General features: G+C 35.3%; 1 protein-coding gene and 1 non-coding gene across 2 annotated transcripts in view; both read left to right on the forward strand.

Moving 5' to 3' along the window:
- The first annotated feature begins 212 nt into the window (after positions 1–212).
- The window catches only part of LOC136033254 (transitional endoplasmic reticulum ATPase-like), a 70,465-nt gene continuing 44,025 nt past the window's right edge, over positions 213–26,652 (forward strand). The window contains exons 1-5 of the mRNA XM_065713995.1: positions 213–334; positions 11,710–11,815; positions 19,213–19,466; positions 21,672–21,844; positions 24,039–24,224. Coding sequence (XP_065570067.1) covers positions 318–334; positions 11,710–11,815; positions 19,213–19,466; positions 21,672–21,844; positions 24,039–24,224 — 736 coding nt within the window. The 5' untranslated portion in view covers positions 213–317. The remainder of the gene's footprint in view (positions 335–11,709; positions 11,816–19,212; positions 19,467–21,671; positions 21,845–24,038; positions 24,225–26,652) is intronic.
- On the forward strand, positions 11,099–11,169 carry Trnag-gcc (transfer RNA glycine (anticodon GCC)). Its single transcript has one exon. It is a non-coding gene; the product is annotated as a tRNA-Gly (tRNA).

Raw genomic sequence — 26,652 nt, forward strand, 5'->3', positions numbered from 1 at the left:
GGCTTGGTTGCAAGAGTTCAAGAAGATATACTTCTTAACTTCAACTAATAGCTTCTTCGAAATGGCTGAAAAATGAAAAGTAATAATCCTTAGTAAATGTCCATTGAAAAAAAGAGCCATTTTTATCTGATGATTTATTATCTTGTCTTCCCATATACCATGGCTAGGTTTCAAAAGAAACCTACTAGAAGCTGAACGGTATCTGTTGTGCATTCAAGGTGCTGTTTTCTAGAAGAAGAAAAAGAACTAAGAAGTCTGCTGATTCATCTGTTTAAAAATTTCTGTAATAAGATTCTAGAAAGATAGATCAACTGAAAATGGGGGATAAGAAAGGGTAAGAAATTTATTGAAATGGGCTTAGCTACTTTCTATTTTGAGCTGGGTAAAGTTCTAGTTTTGCTGCTTTTGGCTATCTTGTAAAGAGCCATCAGTAAGCTTATGGGATTGAGCAAAACTGTGTGAAACTCAAACCCTCCCATCTTGTTCAAACAAGAATTGAAAAGAATGGTAAAATTCTAGTTGACTGACTTCTTGCCATCTCAGAAAGGGGTTAGGATAAGAAAATGAAACTTTCAGGGATGGGTCTACAGGCTAAAGTATATCCTGGGAAGGTATTTTAAAGTACCCACCTCCACTCCTTCTCCCTTGAGAGAGCCCTGAAATTCACCTGCATGACAGGTCCTATACCTATTGAAATTTTGACAAAACAACATTTTACCTTAATTTTCAGTCACCAGTTGCTTTTTCTCTGCCTTTAGTTCTGGAAATGCAATTCCTGTTATTTGAGTAGAATTCTGGGTAAAATTCTAGTTAATTGACTTCTTGCTATCTCAGAAAGGGTTTAGGTTAGGAAAATGAAACTTTCAGGGATGGGTCTACATGCTAAAGTATATCCCAGGAAGGTATTTTAAAGTACCCACCTCTACTCCTTCTCCATGTAGAGGGCCCTGAAATTTGCATACATGACAGGTCTATATCTATTGAGATTTTGACAAAACAACATTTGGTAAAATTCTAGTTAATTGACTTCTTTCTATCTCAGAAAGGGTTTAGGTTAGGAAAATGAAACTGTCAGGGATGGGTCTACAGGCCAAAGTATGTCCCGGGAAGGTATTTTAACGTATCCATCTACACTCCTTCTCCCTCTAGGGGGCCCTGAAATTTGCCTACATGACAGGTGAAACTTTGAAACTTACATGACATTGAAACTTTGACAAAACAACATTTTACCTTAATTTTCAGTTACTAGTGGCTTTTTCTCTGCCTTTAGTTCTGGAAATGCAATTCCTGTTATTTGAGTAGAATTTTGAGCCATAACAATGTTTTTTTTTCAAAATTTAGGAAATGTATTTGCATATCTTTGAAACCTTATAAAGTGGAATTAAGCAAAGTTATGAAGCTGAAAACAATTTTGTTGTACTTCAATTAAGCAGAAGATCTATTTTGCAAGGTTTCACTTTCATAACACACATATTTTTGAAAGTCATCAAAGGTCAGGACCCTCTAGAGGGAGAAAGAGTGGAGGTAGGTACTTCAAAATACCTTCCCAGGACATATTTCAGTCTGTAGACCCATCCCTGAAAGTTTCATTTTCCTAACCTAACCCCTTTCTGAGATAGCAAGAAGTTAATCAACTAGAATTTTACCAAAAGAATTGTATAGCCTATATCAATGAATAGCTAAAAACCTAAGATATTCATCAGTATGGTTATTACTAAAATGATTTAAGATCTAACACTTGAAATTATTAGCTTACCCAGAAGAACCTTTTTTTGGAAATACCAATCATCCTATTTTAATTTAGGCTATATATCCTTACAATGTTCCAGTTTTATTGACATAGTAACAGAAGCCTGATTTTCTTCTGATTCTAAAAATGTAACTTTTATTGCTTTATACTTATTCTGTACATCACAAATATTAGGCCTAATATATTTTTTTCTTCTTAATGCTCATCAAAAAAGAGACCTTTTATTTATGTTGACAAATTAGGCCTATTGGTTAAAACTCCACCAAGAAGGCAGGGCTCTTGTTACCACCCTCTCATTACATTGCTGCAGTTAACCTCTCTCTATTTTTCTGGAATGCCAAGGAAAAGTTGCCTTTCCCATAAAGAGGTTTTTTTTACCCTAGGTTAGGAAAATGAAACTTTCAACAATGAATCTAGGTCCAAAAAACATAAATATCTCTCCTAATTTCTTACGTACTAGAAATTTGCCTATGCAACAGGTAGCCTGTCAGGTTTGACCTATTCGAATTTTCACAAAACAACATTATACCTTAATTTTTGTTTTTCAGCGTCTTTTTCTTTGGTTTCAGTTTTAAAATGTGATTCCTAGTATTTAAGTAGAATTTAAGCTATACCAATATCTTTTTCTAATTTTAAGAAGCAGATCTTTGAAACCTCATAAATTGAGATTAAGCAAAGTTGTGAAGCTGAAAACACTTTTCTTGTTTTATTTAAGCAGAAGAACTTATTTGGCAAGTTTTCTTTTTACACAAAGATTTTTAAAGGTCATCAATGGTCACTACCATCTAGAGAGAGAAGGAGTTGAGGTAGGTACTTCAGAGTACCTTCCCAGGAAACACTTTAACCTGTAGATTCATCCATGAAAGTTTCATTTTCCTAACTTAACTCCTTCCCAAGATAGCCAAAAGTAGCTAAACAGGAATTTTACCATGAGCTATTGCCCTGAAGTTTTAAATCACATTGTCCAGTAAGATAGAGAGGTGTTGAACCTCCTCTGAAGACTTGCTGGGGGATTTAAAGTTTGTCAAGGTTAGGGAACATCTCAAGTTAGCTTGTATTCTGCATTTATCCAGTCCTGATTTATATCCTTATTGAATGATTCAGCAGTTTTGATTTTCATTATCAGTTTTCACCAATAATGTTATTTTGAACAGTTGACAGCTTGCCTAGGCTATTTTTTACAGAAGGTAAATAGAACTACCAAGAAGAAAATAGAGGTACAGTAAATAGGACTACCACAAAGTTGTAACAAGTATTTTATCTGGTATTAATCTACAATTGGGTTATTGAGGGTAAATTTGTTACCAAAATTTAGCTAGGATGAAAGCAGGGTGTCTTTTTGGAGAGGGAAGAGGGGACAGTTGCCCCCTAATAATTTAGAGAAAAAGTTACTATATAGCCCATGCTGATTGACTATCAGGACATGGACCCCTCTTGCCCTCCAATAAAAATGCTAGATCTATGCCCTGGGATGAAAGTGATTATATCACTTGTTGCTTTTTTAGCCTGTGCTCTTTAGTTAATTCAATGATGTATTCTGGGGTAAATGACTTTTTTAGCCTTGAAAGGGCTTAAACCAGCCCATATTAGGCTAACCAAAAGTTTAAAAATTTGTTTCTGAAAAAAACTTACTTGTGAGAAATAATTAGTATTTGTAGCTGATTTAGAAATGGTAATTATTATTTTTATTAGTCTTAATAGTAAAATGTTAATATGAAGACAAATTTGAAGAAATTTTAAACAGAGTCAGAAAACGTTCAAAAATAGTTTCAGTTTTTTGCAATGCCATTTTTGAGGGATTTCAGGCCGTTTTTAAAAATTTCTTCAAATTTGTTTTGAAAATAATATTATACTAGCCTATTAAGACCAGGAAAATAATATCCAACTAAAAGTAATTTTTCTTTAATATAGTTCTTATCAGCAACATGTTTTAAAACTTTGTTGATTATGGACTATTTACCTTTTGGGTAAAACAGTAATTTCCCCCAGAAGTATTTATTTAATTAGGAGAGCAGATAAAAAAGGTATCAAATAATGTATTCACTTTCATCCTGCTAATTTATGTCACCATCTACATATTTATCCCATTGAGAAGAAATCACTAGATTAATATTTGGAAGCTTGAATTTATGTATCAAAATGCAAGACCCCACCTTGGGAGAAAATCACACACTCAGTACCACATGGACTGTAGGGATAGACCCTTCAAGGTATTTCCAGCAGCCATAAGGAGAGAGATCTTGTGTACTGGTAAGACAAGCTGTATTTTCATATATTCATGCACAAGTGACTATTGCAAAGGCTTGCCTAATACTTGCTTTGTTCAAAAGTATGTTTACTAGCAGAACTTCAACTATTATGACCAAGTCATACAACAGTCTGATTTGACAAAGGCTAGTGTTCAGAATGTGTATTGCATGCCCAATTAATAAGACTAACAAAGGAGCTCTAGAATCAGTCTAGAGGATGGCAATAAAATATATTAAAGACTTCTGTGATGTTCCTCATCCATCCCATCCCATAAGCTTAGAATAACATCTCTAACATATAATTGCAAACAAAGCAATGTGATAACAGCAGACAAGGACCTAAATGCTGAGGCCTTTCCAAACATTCCAGGCCTTTTCCAACCAGATAACTGAAAGAAAAATTGTGGTCACCCTCAAAAGCTTTTCTGGAAACAAGTAAACACTATACTGAGGAATAAGTTCTTCTTGAATGGAGTTTTTAGCCTATATAGCTCTTAGTGAAAAATAATGACCCCTACCATCATGAATGGATTCAAGTCATCAATGGACAGGGATTGGCTCAACAAACTGGTGGTGCACCTTTTAGGTGCACCACCCATCAATCATCAGATCACCCATCAGACCTGATGGGTGACATCAGATCACCCATCAACATCAGATCACCCATCAGATGATGATTAACTATCATCACTGAAGCTTTTCAACACAGGATTCTTTATATTTCTAGAAAGTGTGATTTAAAGTAAGTAAGCAGGACTTTATAGATCTCAGGACTCTTTAAGCTTTATTTTCCAGAATTTTACAGTGTTCTTTCTCAATAGCCCTAATCATAATTGATACCTTTTTTAATCAGATTAGCATATTTCCTTCCACTGTTATTCACATAATAGCCTATTTATATTCTCAATTCTATTGCTCTTGGATAGGCAAAACTAAGTTTCACCATGTTATGTTTTATGTTCCCTCTGAAACATACAATTTGACAAGCCTACAAAATGAAAAACCCACAAAATGACTAGATACTTCTACCATTGCAATCTTTGGTTTTTTAATTTTTTTTACTTAGACTGGCTTTACTTGGGAATGATCTGAGCTTGCTAAAAAAAATGAGAAAAGATTTTTCTTCATGTATTTTCAAATTTAAAAAGTGCAACATTCAAAAAAATAATTCAATACATAGCTAAAATCCAATCCCAGCTATTGGTTTATTGCAAACTGTTTCCTTACACAGGAAAATTAAAATATTTGAATTAGCCTACAGAAAAATAACAGAAACATGCACAAGGAACATAAATTTTAAAATTACAGAAATTAAAAATCAAATTCTGAAAACAACCTTGTAAAATTCTAAAATATTTATTCCTAAAAATAGTTCCTTTATTCCCCCCCCTCTTGATGATCAAATATTGGCATATTCCTCAAATTATATTAGAACCCAAAGTAGTGAAGCCCTGTGATGTGTAAAACATAATGGAATTCTCACTTTATAATATGCAGGACATTTCTATTAAGATGATAAGGTCTATGATGTTTCCTTCTACATTTCCAAATCATTTCAAATAACATTTTTTTATAAAATATTAACGCTATTGTGCTGCCTATGTCAGTATAGGATAGTTGGATACCAACTTATAACATTGTTTGTGATAGATTAATCTAACCAAGGATGTATTCATAATTTCATTCATTTCTTTGTATATATCAGTGACATGTGGGACATTCAAGGAAGATGTTGCACACCAGGCATACTTTTTTTTTGGGGGGGGGGGAAGGAGGATAATGCAAAAAAATTATTTTATAATTTGAATAATAAATCTGTAAAAATACACGAAATTATGTAATTTTTAGGAGTAGGGGTGTCCATCCCGTCTCTCCCTGCTGTGCACCACTTTTCCAACAATACAACTGCACATGGAGTTGTCTCAAAGATTGAAGTCTCTATTAATGTTTTTTCCCCTACACATATGTTGGTCTCCTGAAGATTGGGAAATGTTTGGCTCTTGAATGACCAACTTTAATTCTGTAAAAATAAACTTGTTGCCATCCATTATGATTGGATAATATGATTTTCATATGGGCTGCACTATACAATACAGTGAAAAAAAAGGAATGAAAGGTTATTTGCAGATCCTGTCTAGTTAGTCTTGATAAAATTAAATTAAAAACAAGTTTTTTCTACTGAAAGTAAGGAGCAACATTGAAGCTTACAGCAAAAATAAATTATTCAGTATATCTGGTTATTAAAGCCTCTTATTCTAATTAAACGGCCTCTATGTTTCAGGAGTTGTTCTTAAATGATTTGGGCAAAAAGCCAAACTTTAGTATAAATAATAAGGTATTGAAGATGGACCACACCCCTCATGAACAGAACAATTTCCGTTTGCTTCAAGTTTTAATGTTACTTTGAGTTGAAAAAACTTATTTTTTTCTAAATTTAGTTCCTGATCATTTTTCAGATAATATTGAGAAATTCAGCTCCCCTCTATGGAAAAATTCCTCTGTCCACAGAAAACATCACAAAATAAAATTCTCCCCACGTAGATACACCCTCCCCCTGGAAAATTCCCTCTGGATACTTCCATTCTTGCTGAAAATCCCTCAGTAAAATCTCTTGCAGACGATTCCACCTGTAAAATTCTCCTTAGCATATTTTCATTAGGAAAGACTTTAATTTCTAATCATTTTTCAAATCATATAAGAAATCCGTCCTCCATGGAAAATTTCCATTGGAAATTTTTACCCCAATGGAAAGTTTCTCCTGCTTAAAGTTATCCATGGAGAATTTCTCCCACTGATGAGTCCAACCCCCCCCCCCCCATCCCCATCCCTGTGGGAAGATCATCCAGGCAATTTCAACCCCCTATGTCCCCCATGGAAAATTCACCTGGAAAGCTCACCCCCAGAAACTTTCCTTCCCACAGGAAATTATACAGTTGAAAATTCACCCCTCCAAAAATAAGTTTGTATGCTTTCCAATAAAAAATACTATTTGTAAACAATGGGTCGATTTGGTAACTTACAGCCCTTTCTCCAGGGGCTCTGGAGAGTCATGATATCCCAGAAGGGACAGTTAACAGACATTTCAACTATACAAAACAAAATAGTTATCTGAAAATTTCAGTCAGACGACTTTTGGAAAAAAGGCGCGTATGAGGAGCTAGTTGCCTTCTGATCCTTTTGGTCACTTGGAAAGGAAACTGGAACTTATGATTTTTGATGAGATGAGCTCTCTCCCGATCGTATAGCGTTACTCCTTCGATACGATTACCCCTAGGAAAAATAATAAAGACTTTCCCGTGATCTGTCTTTTGGCAAAAAATGCAAAACTTCACATTGTTGTATACTGGAGCATGACATCTCTACAGCTTGGTTTTGTAATATCACTAATCTGTTGGTGTGAATCTCATTAACATCACTTGACATTATAGAATGTTTCTCCCCTTTTCAGAATTTGGCAAATTATCTGAGGCTCATAACTTTTGATGGGTAACATTAAACTTAATAATCTTTATGTAATTTGAATCAACATAAAAATTTAATTCTTTCATTGTATCTATTGTCAATGAAACTTTTTTTGTATAATTTCGGTTACTAGTGAGCTATGTCGTTCCTTACAGTTCGTTACCAGGAACAGTTTAGTAATTGTTGGAAACCAATGACTGATTCAAAAGACTTATAGATTTGAAGACAAATTAGTGGTTTTTGCTTAATTTTGAAGAGTTATTTCAAAATGACGCAGATGTTGACGATATTAAAGCGAATTGCCTAAAACTTTGGGGGAAATTTTGCAATGATTTAGTTCCCATTCACCTGTTCCATAGACTCTAGGGTATGAAAACAAATCATTTAACATTGATACATTTCCTTAAAGAAATCTATAGGAGGGCTAGAATTAATTGTGCAATAATAGAAAGGGGTCTTTGCAAACGTAAGAGTTGTCTTTCAAATATTATTAGCGATTGTAATGTTAGTGGCCAGTAATGAGCGGTCGTTTACAAAACTTAAATATTTACCCCACAACTAAAAGCACTTGTAAACAAAAATATTTCAGATAGGAACTTGTAATTTAGCTTTAACCTAATGCAACATGTTTAACATCAAAACGAATCACCTAGATACATTCTGGGCAAACTTCGTTGAGGTGGTCCTTGCAGCACCCCTTTTTGCTGATGCTGCAGACCCTAGTCGTCTTCCGGTGAGCTGAACGAGAATCATGACTGCAGTGGTTATTTCTGCTCCCTTAGTGTGAAACTTCAGCATCTGAACTACCTGTGGATACACTTCCAACAATATTGGATTATAACTTTGGAAGTTCTCGAGGGAGGGAGTTGATGGATACTCTAACCATCAAATGAGGCTTTGTAAGGTATAGTCCCAACTGTGTGAGGATTTGTTGGGACTGGATCACCTTTTCTTGCCTTTTTGTTGTGTTGAAAAGTACTCCTGTGTTTGCGCCAGCAATATCAAGCATTGCAAAGAAGATTTTAGGTAGCCAGCGCTGACAGCAACGGCTGGTAGTGTAGTTGGCACATTTTTAATGTGAATTTTCAACGCCAGATTTATTTGCCTTGTAAAACTTGATTATCTCCGGTTTGCCTGAGTTTGCATCTATCGTGTGTCTTGTGCGTTGAAGAGATCAAAGCTACTGCTTTGCTCTTGTTAGGCACATACGATACAATAGTCTACTTGTCAGCTAAGCCGAAGATTGAGGAACCAGGCTCACTATCCCTGTGTCAAAGAAACACTGCTGGGAGCTCGAGGTTGTTCTTCCTGGGAGTTCCAACGTATGTAGACGTAGGTAGTATTCTGTCTGTTCAGCTCGTCAACCAACTCAATCGAGGAGTATTAGTCTTCCGCAGTTGCGTTTCTGTTTGTGTCCAAGACTGGCACAGCCAGAGTCAAAACAGTGTGGGTAGGAATGAATCTCGACTGTGTGCCTACCATCTTAGTGGTTTTGCCACAATATATGAAGGCACTGGATAAGTAGTAGGTGCAGGCATCAGTCAGATACTGTATTTTCAGTCCATACTTGGCCGGCTTCAAAGGGATGTACATTCTGAACCCACATCGACCCCCTGAAGGGAACGGGCATTTCGTCGATTGTCAAATACTCAGACGGGTTGAATTTCTTACTGCATCGTTTAATCAAAGCACTTCTTAGAAAAGTAAAGAAAAAGCAAAGTAAGGGAGTCATCTTCAAAGACTTCTTAAAAAGTAAGGAATGAAAGGGAAATTCAAAGAAGGGTAAAAATATTCAACCTCTTGGCAAGAAATACTTTTGGAACAGCAGAAAAGCTGAATTTACTACTAAAAAGGTTGCAAGACCTTCAGTATTGGTAAATATAAATGATGGAAGTAGTACAGCAATAGTCTCCCTACCCAATGTTAGCCATTCTAACTCTAATCAATGTTTTTCAAAATATTTGACCCTGACAGTTTTCTGTTTTTTTTTTTATTACTTAAGTGGTTGGGTGGGGTAAAAAACTAACCCAGACCTCCTAACCTTCTTTCTGGATGGACGCAGTAGGTCGACTGACTCACCAAAAATTCTCTCTGGGGTGTTTGAAGATAACACGGAACCACAATGGTGTAGCCCGTGGGGTTATTGAGAAATCTAAAAACAAAAGTACTTGGGGTGTTTTTTTTTTTTTTACCTTACCCGACGAGTTAAGGGTTAAAACTTGCAACAAACAGAAATTACTCTGTATATTAGATGTGTCCGTCCCCAGTACTTGTCTATTATATAAAACACACCCGAGAAGTGATTTTTGGTGAGAATAAAATATGATGAAAATATAATACTTAATTAGTAAAATTGCGAAGGTGATTTGTGAAATATCAAATTGGAAGTTTCGGCGTCGGCTGACCGTCTCAAAGACAAAGAAAATTTCATTATTAACGCGCTTCTTAACCTAGTTCATTTTAGTTCATTATTAACGCGATTTTTGAGGTCTTCGGTTAGTTTGCTTTGACTAGTCATAGAATATAATGTCTCCACATGGATGTTCAAGTTAAAATTTGGGATTTGCTAAGAACCATAGAAAAGGCAATTATATTTTCCAGGATAAGGGGTAACAAGCAGGATTCATTCATTTGAAAGTGAACAACAGAAATAATTTAGTTAACCCAGAAATTGGCGCCTCAACCCAAAAAGTAGAAAGAATGTCGGGTTCCTCAAAGCGGAGGAACAAACGGCACCGAGGTACATTCCCGTCATTATTTACATTCATACTCAGTAGGGTACAAGTGGCGGGCGGCAGAAAACCCACCTCATTTAAAGCGATTCTTGAAGACATTTCTGCGTTCTGGGAACATTCCAAGTTGTAGTTTTCACAATCTTGCTAATAAAGCATTCTGTTTTCATCATATTTTTTTTTTTATTAGCATTAATCAAACTTTACTTCTCGAGTCTGACTTTTATAATAGACAAGCACACTTTCCCCTCCTCAATTCCTCACTTCTATGCTAAAGTTTGAATTTTTTTTGTTCCAATGCTTTAAGGACGACTGCTAAAACATAGACCCGTTGATTTTTAATTAATTGCTTTATTAAAGCACTAAATAACTTTAGCGTGACTAGCAAGGGAGGTAAATATTTTGCAGTTCTTATAATTAATTTACCAATAAAGTGAACATACCACTCGATGCCCTTTTTATGTTCTTTGCGAATATAATAATCACTTCTATTACAAATTCAAATTTAAGCACTTTTTGAGCTCTTAAAAATGACGAATTTTTAATTAAAGTATGACACTATTGGTCGTTTTCTGACAAAATAATACTACGTTTTTTCAGTGCTGTTTTCTTTGTCGTTTTTGACAAAATAATACTACGTTTTCTTGGTCCCAAAATTGTTTATAGTTAGGTTTGGTCAAAAAGTGCTTAAATTTGAATTTGTAATAGAAGTGATTATTATATTCGTAAAGAGCGTAAAAAAATGCATCGAGTCAATTAAATGAACTGCGAAATATTTACCGCAAGGGATTGGGCAACCCCCCTCATATACTGAACAATTTCCTTTCGTTTTAGGGTCCGATGTTGGTCCATACTTTTAGATGAAAATATTTTTTACATTAATTAATAAAATATGAATATCATAAGCATCGATGGTTCAGTGGTAGAATGCTCGCCTGCCACGCGGGCGGCCCGGGTTCGATTCCCGGTCGATGCAAATTTTTTCTGTTAGGTGACTGCAAAATGAGTTAGGAAGCTGATTTAGGAATGGTGCTTATTATTAGTCTTATTAGTAAACTGTTGATTTGAAAACAAAATTTGCGGGAATATGTTTTTACTTTATGCATAATCTAATTAGAATTTTAACCTAGTATTTTTTTATGATAACTTTCATATCATAGTTGTACCTTCATATATTGTAGAATCTCTTTATGAATAATTTTGTAATTCATTTGTAAATTATTTGCTTCTTTGGCCAACAAAAGACGTTTTTAACTCCTTTAGATTCTTCTGAAAACTTAACATCCTTCTAAAACACATTTTAGAATAAACATAGAGCATATTATATTGAGGATAGAAAAAAATACATTAACAGGATAGAAGGTATAAATATCCTTCCGTTAACTTAGTATTTTTTCGCATATTGTACGTGAAGACTGTAATTGGTGGAATTCCGGCATAAGTGTTAAGCTATTTCTATTAAAGATCTGTTTATTATCTTCAAATTTGCTAATGAAACTTACAAATTATTTTATAGGGATGATTTTGCTACAGCCATTCTGGATTCTAAGAAAGTCCGTCCAAATCGACTTATTGTCGAAGATGCAGTCAATGATGACAATTCTGTGATAGGCTTGTCCCAGGTATATTATCACTTAATTTCTATTTTGAAACACAATTGCAAAGGGATAGTCAATAAGAGAAGGTAAAATCAAAGAAGTAAATGTTGAAAACAGCAGGTCCGTGGATAGTAGGAAGAAAAAGAAGGAAGAAAGAATCAACCGAAGAGTGTGGGTAATTGATAAGAGTGGAAACTGATACTAATGTAACAACTATCAAAGGCATCTAGCATGTAACAACAACTGATATTTTTTCATTGTAATTACGAGAATGCTTAATTTAATGAGTATAGTTGGTAAATTAGGTTAGTAGCCTACTAAGTGTCTTATCTTAGTTCCTGACAGAATAAACGATTACAGAGCCTAAAAGAATGCCATGCGTCGCCAGATGGCTTTGATAGCTTTTCTATAGACACTAGCGCCATTTTCTACTCTTATTAGTTACTCATAATCTTTGGAATAAGCGAAAGAATATTTTGTCTGTATCACAAAAAAGCGTTCTCAGTGTTGACAAAGGGAAATAATTATAATCAAAAGAGAATAAATGGGAGGAGAATCAAAGCAATATGTTTTTTTTTTCTCCACGAAAAAAAAAACAAACAAAAAACAAGCAAGTAGAATATGACGAAAAAAATAAAGAGTTCAAATAGGGACAGGTCCTTTTATTAGACAGTGAAAAATATGTACAAAAGTTCTGGATATTTCGATGACATATTCAGTCATCAGCAGATAAACTGAAATATTCAAAACGTTTATATATGCTTTTCAGTCTCTAATGAATAGACCTATCTACATGTGAATTCTTATTTGTTCGTCATAAAAAGGCAATGTGCTCTTGAAAAAAAAAAAAAAATACCGACGAAGTAGAAGAAGCTGCTCACTGTCGCAGCACATAAGTAGCTTTTTTATCTAATTCATCTATGTATTTAATTATTTGTTTCACAAAATACAAAAATATTAACACCCTAACGGGCGAGGAGCTAGTAAAATTGGGTATATAAATAGTAGGATATATATATATATATATATATATATATATATATATATATATATATATATATATATATATATATATATATATATATATATATATATATATATATATATAGTAATTTGGAATATTAATCGGTTAACCAAACATCAAGACAAATAGGGATACAAAAATAAATACCGTCACACACACATTACGCTGCCTAAGTAAAGAGCGATGTGGTCACAATATACTATTATTATTTTTTTGTCTTAGGCCAGAGCACTTCGTATTGAAGGACTTCTCATAGAAACTTCGAAAAGGGCTCGATCGATTTGAAATTGAAACGAATAGTGCCGTTGTCAACAGTCGAAAGGGATTAGAGGGCAACTAACCCCCATCCCAAGCCCACCATTTCCCTAAACACATTTAATCAAAATTTTGAAATAGCCATTTTGTTCAAAATCGTTGAAAGGTCCGGTAATTATGTATTTGAAGATGACACCCCCCACACAGCGCTCAGGGCAAGAGTTTTAAGCTTTGCCCTGGAGGCATATAAGGTTTATATAGAAAGGGTGGTCGTATAACCTTTGGAGGTGGTAAATTGGATTGGTAATCGTAATTTTTAGTGCTCCTTGCCCCCCCCCCCACACACACCTAATGTTTTCCCGAAATACATCTAATTTCAATTTTGAGATGGTCATTTGTTGTCGCAAAAAACTCTGAAAATAGCTCATTCGATTGGAAATTGAAAGGACGAGCGTCCTTTTATCAGTCGAAAGTGATTAGAGGGCAACTAGCCCCCTCTCACGCCTGCCATTTCCCCAAATATATTCAATAAAAATTTTGACATTAGCCATTTTGTTCAACGTAATTGAAAGGTCCGGAAATTATGTCTTTGAGGGTGTCTCCCCCCACAGGCCTCAGGGTAATAGTTGTAAGTAATACTCTTGGGGCATATAAGGTATATATAGAAAGGGTGATTGTATAAATTTCAGAGGGGGCTCACTGGATTCGTAATCAGAAGTTCTAGTGCCTTTTTAAGACTTAGATTGATCAGAGGGTGGATATCCCCCTCCTACCTCGCATTTTCCCGAAATGCATCTGATAGAAATTTTGAGATGGCCACTTGTTGTCGTAAAACTTCGAAAACAGCTAATTCCATTGGAAATTCGAAGGGCCAGTGCCCTTTTTAATAGTCGAAAGTGATTGGAGGGCAACAAACCTCCCTCCATGGCCCGGCATTTCCTCAAACACATTCAATCAAAATTTTGAGATAGTCATCTTTTTCAACCTAATTGAAAGACCACAAATTATGTCTTTGTGGATGGCCGCCTACCTCACAGCCCTCAGGGCAAGGCAGGTTATGCCCTGGGGACATATAACGTATTTATAGAAAGGGTGATCGTATAAAGTTCGGAGGGTGCTCTTTGGATTGGTAGTCAGTACCCTAAGTTCTAGTGCCCTTTTTAAAATTTAGAGTGATCAAAGGATGGATAACGCGCACCCCCCCCAAACGTGTTATTTTTCCATAATGCGTGTGATAAAATTTTTTGAGATGGCCATCTGTTGTCGTAGAGACTTCGAAAAAGGCTCGTTCAATTTGAAATTGAAAATGGAGGTGCCCTTTTTATTAGTCATAAGTTAATGCAGGGCGAAGAGCCTTCCCCATGCCCATCAATTCGAAACACATAATTGAAATTTGGAGATAGTCATTTTGTTCAGTGTAGTTGAAAGGTCTGGAAATTATATCTTTGACAGCCCCCATACCTTCTCAAGACAAGAACATAATTTGTACTTTACTGAAAAAAAAAGTGGCTGTGGATTGTCAATTTAGTATAAATTTACTGATATATATATTCCTTATAGTTTTAATATTTCTTTATTTGTCAAAGTAAAAATTAAAACATTTTAAACATATTTTGTTTTTTTTAAGTCATACGATAAATAACCCGAGTCAAACTCAAATCGAGCAAAAATTAACATGAGTAGGGCTGACAGCCCCCTTGCCTTCTCAAGACCAGAACGTAATTTGCACTTTACTGAAAATAAAATACATTTAAATTGCTTTTACTTTTTTTAGTTGTTTAAAATATTTTCTCTAGATATATGAAGGAGGAAGTCCCTCCTTGCACTCCAGCTACAGCACGAGTGTCTGGTGACCTTTTAAGAGTAACAAGAGATTGGAGGGCAAGCAGCCCTTCTCTCGAGCCCAACCATTTTTCAAACGCATCCAGTCAAAATTTTGAGATAACCATTTTTTTCAGCATAGTAGAATAGAATAGAATATGATTTATTGGCTAAAATAGCACACAAGCTAGCATAAGCACGTCAGAACAATTATAATTACAATGATAAAATAAATGTTAAGGGATAAATATAGTTACAAAGTTAAATCAATTATTAAAATGCGAAACAAAATAGGGAACGAAAGAGTTTTTGTACCTCATTGTCAACATTTGGGGACACAAGTCAAGTTGAGTATTTGGAGCTCTACGAGCATTAAGTCTTGTATTGGGAAGGATTGGGGGGTTTTCTTTGAAGTGGGGAAGAAGACGTCGATGATAGTCAGAACTAAGGCACTTGTGCCCGAAGTTCATGGTAAGGAAGTGACGTCGTGATTCCAATGTAGTGAGTTCAAGTCTAGCCAAACCTTCATCATAAGTAGTATAGGACGTCCCCAGTATAATTTTTATAGCTCTTTTTTGAATGCTTTCAATTTTAGAACATTGGGATTTGGTCAGTCCAGGGTGCCAGACAGGGCAAGCATATTCAACACAAGGTCTTATATAAGAACAATAAATTGTTTTTAGGTTCTGGATTGACATGGAGAACCGTTTAAGAAGGGAGAAAGATCTAAGGAGAAAACCACCTGTTTTAAATAAGTGAAAAGAGTGAGATTTCCATTTAAGGTCATTGTCCAAGTGCACACCAAGTAGCTTAACCATGTTTAAATTTGGGATGCAAAGGTAATTATTGATTGAGGGTATATTTTTTAAAAAGGAGAATAGCATTAAACTGCTTTTCGGTATGCTCAGATTGAGTTTAACATTGGCAAGATCATTCTTTAAGTTGTTAATGAGTGAGTCAAGTTTAACGCCCAAAGTGTTTGAGGTTTGACAAAGGTTAAGTAATGTCAAATCATCCGCAAATTTAAAAGTGTTGTCAAAGTTTGGTAAAACATTGTTAAAAACAATTAAGAATGCTAAAGGACCCAATTTAGTCCCTTGGGGTGCTCCACAGGAAATCGAGGTAAAACCTGATGAATCTCCAAATGATAGAACGGCCCAGCCACTATGTCTTTTGGGATATTGCGCACGTCAACCCCCCGCAATTATGCAATTGGCCCATTATGCTTTAAATCTAAATGCTGCTTTAAAATAAGTCAAAAGGCATTGTGTTAAATGGTTGCCAATAAGACACCTCAGCAATATATCGAGAACGACTTGGGGTATTAAACTGAAACTTTTAGGGATACTACTATTACTACCTCTGCTCCTACAACTTAAAAAATAAAAGAGTGTAAGTGTATCGTGGTTGTCAAAGAGCATAAATAGAACATTTTTTGAATGATTTTTAGTTTTATTTTTCAGGTCAACTTCAGAAACTATAAATTAAATTAAAAATACTGTTTGTGTCCGGATTAAAATTGTTGAAAAAGTTTCTCCAATATACAAATAGCAACTCATTCTATGGATTCTTATAGAAGAAAACTGAAAAGATATAAATATTTTTTTCAATGAAAAAGACTATGTCAATAAAAAACAAACATAAATTAACTTAAAAAACTTTTTTCATAATAAAAAGCTCCTTAAGCCAAGAATGAGTAAAAATAAAGTCAAATAAACTTCCAAGAGTAAAACTACCACAAATCACTATCAATAAATAAATGAAACTCAAAACGAGTAAAAATTAACATGAGTAGGGCTGAGGCAGGTAAACCCTATGTCTTCTCAAGACCAGAACACAATTTGTGCTTTACTGAAAAAACAAAATTTGTTTGAACTGTTTTCACCTTTCTTACTTTAATAAGTGAAAAACTATCAAAATATCAACAAAGAAATAAAAAAAAAAGAAAAAAGGTAAAGGATGCGGCAATAGACCCTTGAGGTCCAACCCGCCTGTGCTGATCTCCGTCTCTAGGTCCTTCAACCAGGAAGTGCAATGGGGGGATGAGGGCCAGCCATCCCGCGCTTTTGCACACCCTTCCTCAACGAAGAAATGTCAGTATATATCAATTTAAACTGACAATCCACGGTCATTTGTTTGTTTTTTTTTTTTTTTCATGGAAACCCATTTGTTTATAAGGAAAGAAAATGATTCCTTGTTTAGACCTTTGAGCTAGAGCTGGATATTTTTTAGCAGCAGGAATATTTTTGTATGTCTCAGTGACATCTCTTTTTTTTCATCTCGATTTGATAAGTAGGAACTGAGGGGGGCTCCTCAAAGAAAGCTGTATGCTATTTAGCATTTTTCCCCATAGAAATGAGTCTGATGCCCTTCCACATAAATACATAAAGGTTTATACGTGTCACCAAACTGCTTCCTGGTGTGAAAAACTCAAGCTATGAAGACCGACTATTCAAACTGAACATACCCACCCTGAAATATAGACGATTGATAGGAGACACGATACTGCTGTACAAAATAAAGCGCAACCAGGAAAAACTGTCTTTCCAAAAGTATTTTTACCCTTCAAAAATAAATACCACAAGAGGACACCAAGAAAAAATATTCAAACCCGTAACAGTAAATATATTAAGGACCATTTTTTGGAGTGTCCTAGTAGTGGCTAATTGGAACTCGTTCTCAGGAATAGTTTAGTTCTGAAATCTGAAACTTCCAATAGTTTCAAAAATGGCCTGGATTGATTTTGGAGAGAACATTTTTACCCATATAATTCATACACTAGGGTAAGGGAGACCCTTATCCTCGGTTTAAATTGCATAAATCAGATAGTCATTGACTCGGAGAAACGCGACACCACCTAGAGAGGCCTCTAGATAGCACTGCCACCTAGAGAGTGCTGAAGAAGGGAAGTGTCCCTAATGTCACTGAGGATCCTTTAAGTTATTTTGTAGCTTCAAGTACAGTTCTGGGATAAAACGCTCACAAGAAGAATCCTGACTCTCCCCCCCCCCCCAAAAAAAATGGAACTGTGTGTATCTCAATGATAAACAATTGAGGTTTGTTGTCCATCTAGAAAAGCTTACATCACTGGACAACTGATCTCATAGCATACTTGATCATAGACAATTTCACTAATACTGTTACAAATTGTTACCTTCCATAGATGTGGCGCCAATTAGGGGGAGTGGGTCAATTACCCTCCTAGATTTTGAAAGTACTTTTTCCATTATTTTAAATGAAAAAATTGCCACCCTCCTAGATTTTGAAAAATAATTTTTTGTATCTTTATTTTTAAAATGAAGAGAGATCCGTGCCCCTTCCCTAGATTTTCGTGAATTGGTACCCCTGTATCATAGAGAGAGATCAGAAGTTGCAGTAATCTTGATCAGAATATAAAAACATTGATTATATTTCTTAGTTTAAGAAAGCAATTGAGGATATTTTTCGTAGTAGGTATGCTTTAGCTCTGTTTAAATTTAAATTATTTAAATTATATCTTAAAATATATCTCTAAGCTATTTTTTTAGTTCTCTGGTTTTTATTCTAATGCGTATCAATGTGATCAGTTGTTTGTAAGATTTTTAGTGCCAAAAGGGAAATGTAACCTATTTGATTGCAATTGTAGCAGTTGTGCATAATTTAGCAACTCCTGGGAAAAGTGTTTACTTCTCGGGTTCTCGGGTTTACTTCTCGGGTATACTGAGGAGTATACCTCCCTCTATTTTTGTCAAAGGTTGTGGTTTAGGCGCGACTCAAAAAATCTAAAGCGATATAGGTCATTTTGTTAGTCAAGTAATAATTATACTTAGTAACCATAAAAGAGAATAATGCTTCCCTCTTTGTTTTGCTAGGATTTGGCGGGGGGAGGGAGGCTATAATGCTAAATTAGTATGTTTTCAACATACTAACGCATGTTAAAAACAAACATACGTGTTTGCTGATATACTCGAAGTTGAGATGAGTCTTTTTGACCAGGGGTACCAATCGAGAATGCGGGGGGCAGTTGCCTTTCAGATTTTTGCAAAACACCTCTTTTCCGTTTTGGTTTTTTAAAAGTCAGAAAAACTGAAACACTCAACCTTGGATTTCGGAAAATAGATTTTTTTTATCTTCGTTTAAAAAATCAAAAAATTCTCCTCCTCTAAATTTTCACGATTTGGTACCACTGCTTCTGACTTGTCTTGGTTGTCGGAGACCAGTCTTTCTTCAAAGATATTGCAATGGGTATCTGTTCAAAAAAAAAAAAAATGCTGTGATTTATTATTAGAATACAAAAAAAGGTTAATGCTGCCGCATAATTTAAGTTTGTCATGTTTTTTAGGCAAAAATGGATGAGCTAAATCTATTCAAAGGGGACACAGTTCTAGTCAAAGGAAAGAAAAGAAAGGAGACAATTTGTATTGTGCTTTCGGATGACACAATAACAAACGAAAAGATCCGCATGAATCGAGTGATCAGAAATAATCTTCGGGTTCGACTCGGAGATGTGATATCAGTTCAGGCATGCCCTGAGGTCAAATATGGCAAAAGAATTCATGTCCTTCCTATAGACGACACTGTTGAAGGAATTACAGGGTGGGTATTCCAAACAAATTTGTTTATGGTCTTCTCTTATTTCTTTAAGGCCTAGTAAGTATGACCTGAACATTTTACTGTCTAAAGTACCAAGAACATCAAAATCAAAACGATTCTTTGCCTCTGGGACTATCTTGGTTACTTTAAAATTGCGAAGTTTTTAGGGCAGTACTCCTCATTGTCGAAGATGACAGTGTTGAAGGACTTACTGAGTGAGTATTCCAAGCACATTTGTTTATTGTCTCCTCTTATTTCTACAAGGCTTAGAAACTATAAGCCTGAGCATTTTAGTAATAAAAGATTGTCTAAAGTACCTAGGGCATTGCTTATCTGAATGATTGCTTATCATTGCTTATCGGACATTGCCTATCTGAACGTGAGAAAGCCTATTTGAATGCTAACAAATTAGGAAGATATTTGTGAAAGTGCCCTTTCCAATCTTACAGTACCAAGGACATCAAAAAAAAAAAAAAAAAATTGCCTCCTGGCTCATCTTTGTCTAATTATACCCGAAAACCGCAATCTTCTATGGTTTTTATTTTGATTGTAATACAATAAAAAAGATCTTTCATTTGGTAAAATTCTCTTTGTTGCTATAGTAAATCATGAAAAGAAATAAGCTGAAGCTTTTCTTGTTTACAGAAAAAATTCGAACCGAAAGATTGTACTGCCCAATTTACCTGCATCTTATAGTTGAGTATTTCAACAATCAGTAGGGCAGTACAACCGTTTGCTATCAAATAAGTACAGGCCAGTGGGAATATGTCAAAATTAACGTTTGACAAAAAAGGGGAAAAAATGTAATTGAAAAACAAAACCAAGAAAACCAAGATGATTTTCAGCCAGAGGGAAAAACGAAGCGAAAAGAAAAAAGCAGATATTTCAGCAAAAACTCCCGCCAAGCCGTCCTCAGTGTTCAAAAAAAAAAAAAAAACACAAAAAAAACCTTTTGAAGCTAATATTTCTAAAGCAGAGAAATTTGTGTATTTTTATCAAAACTAAGTAAGAAAAGTAATATTTTTCGAATCAGAAAAAAAAGAATTTTATTGATATATCAAGAGTCAAGTAAAAGGATAAATACAACAAAATAGGATAGCTTAATTGGTCTTTGTAAGAATATGTTCCTGCAGATGGGTCAATGAACTAATAATTTGAAATGGTTAATCTTGAAAAAGTTTGATAATAAGTGTTTTCCACCCATTTTCTGCCAGTTTTTCATACACGTTCTTCATTTTTAGAATTGACGCCCAATAAGCATTAAAACTACATGCCTGCATCTAACGGCTTTTGCATTAAAATTTAATGCAAAAAGTTCCCGGGTTTTCAAATTTAAAAGACGTGTATGGTTGCGTAAGTTTCCACTTTACGAATTTAAAGAACCGTTTTTCGTTTTTAGCCTCCTTAGTAGTTGAAGGGCTATAAATTCTCTGGTGTTGGCTCTTTTGCAAAGTTGGTCTAACTTATTTTCTTACTTACGGCTCTTGCCACTTCAGCGTAGAGAGCAATGAGACCAGGTTATGATCAACCTTCTGGCTGACCTAGCGCTTTCCAGGCTCGTGGCATCTTCCACTGAGATATGGACTTGGAGTTCATCGGCTTTGTCTTTCCACCTAGTGGGGGGGGGGTCCTCTGGGGTGTTTCCATCCTTGCAGGGTGGGGTTGAAGTCAATCATAACTCGTGTTTGGGCTTCGTGTGACAGACAAAGGAGGAGGTCGTACCAGTGAACAGTGTGCTGTGCAAACTGCGTCGAGAAAGGAGTTCGCAAAATACGTGGCAGGGGGGTCTGGTTGGTAACAAAGTCAGTCCAGTAAAAACCCTTGATTCTTCCAAGGTGTTTGGTTTGAGCGACATCGGCAGAGTAAAGGACAGATTTTGTGATTGGTCACGTTTCTGCTCAATACAGCAGCACGGTTCTGACTGAAGCGTTGTAAATACGCATTTGCGGGTTATATTGAATTTTTGGAGGCTATTCAGCCTCCCAACAACTTCTGACACTTTGGCTATTCAGGACATAAGCTCTTTTGTGATCGAAGAATTCTTCGAGAGTGTCGATCCCAGGTAAGTGAAGTCTTTAGCCTCACCTATTGAGTTGCTCCAGAGAGTGGCTTCCTTCTTAGTATTGGTCAAAGAACGTAATTAATTTCCAATTCAACCTTTTTGTATCTTTTGCACCATTCGTTAATACAGCATTTATTGTTTTACAGCTCGCTTTTTGACGTCTACCTTAAGCCTTATTTTTTGGAAGCCTACAGACCAGTTATGAAAGATGATATTTTCATAGTGAGAGGAGGAATGAGGGCAGTTGAATTTAAAGTAGTAGACACCGACCCAAGTCCTTATTGCATCGTTGCTCCAGATACACTAATTCACTGTGAAGGTGAGGCTCGGTTTACTCTTTTTAGCTTCAACTGTTTTATTGTTTTTGTGCGCATGTGTGGGATTTGGAACACTCATGAGGCGAAGAGACTGTGGGGTTACAAAAGGTTTCATTAGGGGCGAAATTCATGCAGAAAAGGTAGATTAAAAAGAGTAAAAAATGAAAACATGACTGTGAAATTAATACCAGGAAAATGACGATAATAAATACTTTTGGAAGACTATCACAAGTTCTAAGAGAGCCGAATTTTATCCATACGTTAAGCATAAAACAGGAACAACAGAAAACTTTAAAACTTAAATAAAATGTATTGTTTCAACACACATCAAGGTGTCAAATACATAAGATGATCAATATTAAAGTAAAAATTAATAAAATATAGCATACAAAAATAGCGTGTCAAAAACGTTATAAGATAAACCTTACCTAATAAATGGTTAGAATAAAAAAAATGAAAAGAGGGCGAGGGGGTTCACTTATTGAATATCTTAAGCATATCTTTCTAGAGTAAAATGAATATATTTTTTGAGGTGGAAAGAGGGTGGCAAGGTCTAAAGGGGTAACCTGACTAAGGAGAAGGGGGTTTCAGAATTATAAAAACTGTCCAACCAACATTATGAACTGTTCAACCATAATTTCTTCTCGTACTTTACTTTTTTATTGAATAGATTGGCTTTTAAAATTAAAACATTGCTTAAGAACACATCTTTGTGATCCAAATAGGAAAAAAAACTAAAAAAAATCATTTTAGAAATCAAGTATCTTATACTGAGGCTTAAAAGGCTAATACATGCAGAATAGGCTTTACGTGCGTTTCACGTAAAACCATGATTTTGAATCATTACAGGACGCTAGCCTTTGTGTCCGAGGAAATTTTTTTTAGAGAATAAGAATGAAGAATTTAAGAATAGAATCTAAGAATATGAATTTTAGAAGGGTAATAAGAAGCTTCTTAACTTCCTTGTATATCAGGAATTCACCCCCTTAGATATTAGTTGTTGCATGTATTCTACAATAATATGTAGTTAATGGTTCTTTTTCCCTATTAATTATTGCTTGGTATTAGAGGAACTCATCATCTATTATTGGACGACATCCTCCTCAAACCATAGGAAGACTGAGGCATTTTTGTCTTTCTTTATCAGAGGATTTGACAAGTATGAGGAGAAAGGGCTCTATCTTCTGTCATCAGAGTTCGATTAGAAGGCCTAGTGAGCGTCCTTATTAGACTGTGTCGTTTATTTTATAATTATATTTAATTTTAAAGGTGATAGACCCCTAAACCAGCAGTGAGGGCTCGATCAGAAAGCCCCAGAGCCATACTCCAAAGAACCTCTCTTTTGTATTAGCTTGTAGCTTTGGTTTCTAATTTCTAATTGTAATTTCTCTTTAAAGGTCATAGACCTAACAGCCAGCAATCGGAACTCAATTAAAAAAGCCCCAAGTTTTTAGTTCATAGTATGCCCTTGTTGTTTTTTTCTCGTAGCTTCAGTTTTTTTTTTTTTTTTTACTGTAGTTTTTTTGAAGGTGTTATACCCCTGAAACGGCCAATCAGGTCTCGGTTGGAAAGTCCCATGGTCCTACTTCCAAGAACATCGTTGTTGTATTAGCCTGTAGCTGCGGTTTTAGTTTTATAATCGTAATTTTTCGTTAAAGGCAATAGACCATACAGTGAGTAGTGAGGGATCAGTTGTAAAGACCCAGGGTCTTAGTCCAAAGCATGTACTTGTTGTACTTGCTTGTAACTTCAGTTTTTACTTTATATCTGCAATTTGCCTTTAAAGATCTTTTACCCCTAAAACGGGCAATCGGGTTCCGGTTGGAAAGTCCTATGGTCTTAGCCCCAAGATTATCCTTGTTATATTAGCCAGTTGTGATTTCGTTTCGTATTTGAAACTCTTGGTTAAAGGTGATAGACTGTACTGCCACCAATTGGAACTCGATTAGAAACCCTCAGGTTCTTAGTCAGAAGCATGTCCTTGTTGTATTAGCTTGTAGCTTCGGTTTTTACTTTATAGCTACGATTTTACTTTAAAGATGGTAGCCCCTAATTTTCCTTTAAAGGTTATAGAATATACTGCCAACAATCGGGACTCAATTAGAAAGCCTCTGGCATTTAGTTAAAAGCATGCTCTTGTAGCATTAGCGTGCAGCTTCGATTTTTTTACATTATAACTGTGAATTTCCTTTAAAGGTACGCCAATCAAACGTGAGGAAGAAGAAGAAGCACTGAATGCTATTGGCTATGATGATATTGGTGGTGTCAGAAAACAGCTCGCCCAGATCAAAGAAATGGTGGAGCTTCCACTGCGTCATCCTCAGTTGTTCAAGGCCATTGGCGTGAAACCACCCAGAGGGATTCTTCTTTACGGTCCACCGGGTAATCACTCTTATCTAGCCATATAGATAAAGCCAGGATTAGAAATGTCTAAGGGACCAAATACCCTTATATTTCAGTTCTTAAATAGTAATTTTTTGAAGTGACCATAAAACTGTATTATTATCAAATAATATAATATAATTATTATCATATAAGCTGATTAAAAAGATATTAAATTTGTTTGTATATTGCTATGGTTTGAGTAAGAGGTCCCGGATTTTGCCCACATAGCCGCCACCTGAATAATACTTTATTTTTTTTTGGTTTGATATGCAAGTAATTTGTTTCTCACTATTTAAATAAGATATTCGGTTTAAAATTTTTGTTTAAAAAAGTAAAATTTTTCAAAATGGTTCTTTTCTACGACAAATTGTACCAAACTACTGTTTATAATATACACTGTCAAGATGTTATTGGGTGGGGGGGGGGTCTAAGTGGAAAGTAAAAATATATAAATAATGGGGAATCTTAGTTAAGACAGTGGAAAAACAAATACTAGTAACATTTTGGCAAAGTTAAAGTTCTAGAGGTAGTTTGCTTACAATCAAGTGACGCGAAGTAGCTGAACTTGCTTACAAAACAGAGGGAAAAGGTTAATCAATAAGAAGTAATAATGCGATGCTACAAATTTTATTTTTAGATAGTGTGTTAAAATAGTACATCTTAAAAAAAAAAACTCAACTTATTTTTTTTTGTTTTTGAGTTTGCGTTGATCGTAGCTTCAGGATGTACATATATTCCTGTCTAATGGAAGATCTAAGTTATTGTAATTCTTTATGAAGGTCTTCAGCAGTGGGCACAACTAATTTGTTAAAGTACAATAAGTTTACATTTGCCGTGTACAAAAGACTAAACACTTTAAGGAAAAGGCCAGATTTTTTTATGCTGTCTTAAGATAATTTAAGATGAGAAGCTAACAAATTTTGCAAAGAAATGTTTTTACACTTGTAAGAAATTAAGAAATGTGGGCTGTTTGATTGAATAGGAGGTTAGAAATGCTAACATAATTCAGTGTCTTTGTAAATTTAATTCTATGTTTTTATCGTATAATTTTTTGTTCGATGAAGAACACTATTTTTTATTTTCTTCATTTTTTGTATTTCTGTTATTTTTTTCATTTACTCTCTGAGTTTGTTTTTCCTTTTTTGCCTTTGCTTTTCGCCTTTTTTGTCTAAATTTTTAAAACCATTTCACTTTTACATATTTTGAATCTATTTTTACTATACATCAGATGGTAATATTACTGTTTTATTAGTATTGGAGATAGTGAAAATATGGTTTTACAAAAATGTATTCACCATTTGTTTTTTTAAATAGTTAACAGTGTCAACATACCTCGCAAATTTTAGTTTATTTAATATTAATTTTTATTTTTCGCTATCAATATGAGACCTAACATTAGATCGTAGTTCCTCCAGGGCCAGGTGTGGTACAAAGGACATCAACGAAGCCTTGCCAGACGTCCCGAAGTGGAGCAGCAGCCGTGCAGCACGTCCTTCCACTGTGGTTGTAATGACAGCTCAACACTCTGCAGGTCTCGGTCGTACTGTCGTTGGTGGGTGTATTTTGATCACATCTCTTTTTTGCTCATCCTCAGGCTACCACTCGTAGACAGCATTCGGAAGACGGTCTCCTGACATTCGGAGGATATGAGCAAGACAGGTCCATCTCCTCTGCTTCAGGAGATCAATGACTGGCCGTTGACTTTTTCATCTGCGTGCCACTACGTTCGTGATCCTGTCCTGCCGCGAAGTGTCGAAGTTTCTTCTAAGGCATATATTTTCAAATACTGGTTTCGCCATACTGGTTTCACTTTGTTGAACGCCGATGTTGCTTGTCTAATTCTTCTTTTCATCCCGTTGACTATTCCACCATCTTATTCGACCCAACTTCCAGCATATTTGAACTCCTGGACTTGTTCGATCGTTTTTCCGTTGCATGTAAAGATCAAAGTTGAGTTGGGTGTGGCCATGCTCTTCGATTTTTCAACGATTACTTTTAGTCTCATTTTCAGAGCCTTGTCTCCTATGGTGTCAAGTAGTAGCTGCAAACCCTTCTTTGCCTCTTCTAAGCCTCTTCTATCCATTTTAGGCCAAAAAAATAGGTCGTCTTCAAATGGGGTGGAAGAAGGTCATAAGTATTGGAGCTACGGGGATGGGGGTAAAGATAGACTAAGTAATATAAAAAAAATAAGATTGAGATGTTCCCGCGTTTAAGTTTATCCGCCCAAAATAACAGAAACAAACAAAATCTCTGTGGAATACTTGAATGGTTTGTTGCTTCAGTTTTCGAATTAGGAAGTAGTAGCATTGTCTGCCATGGTGTCAAGCAGTAGCTGCAAACGCTTATTTGCCTCTTCTAAGCCTCTTCCATCCATCTGAGGCCAAACAAAAAACAGGTCGTCTTCAAATGGGTTGGAAAAAGGTCA

Source organism: Artemia franciscana, chromosome 11, assembly GCF_032884065.1.
Source record: "Artemia franciscana chromosome 11, ASM3288406v1, whole genome shotgun sequence".
NCBI classification, from domain to species: Eukaryota; Metazoa; Arthropoda; class Branchiopoda; order Anostraca; family Artemiidae; genus Artemia; species Artemia franciscana.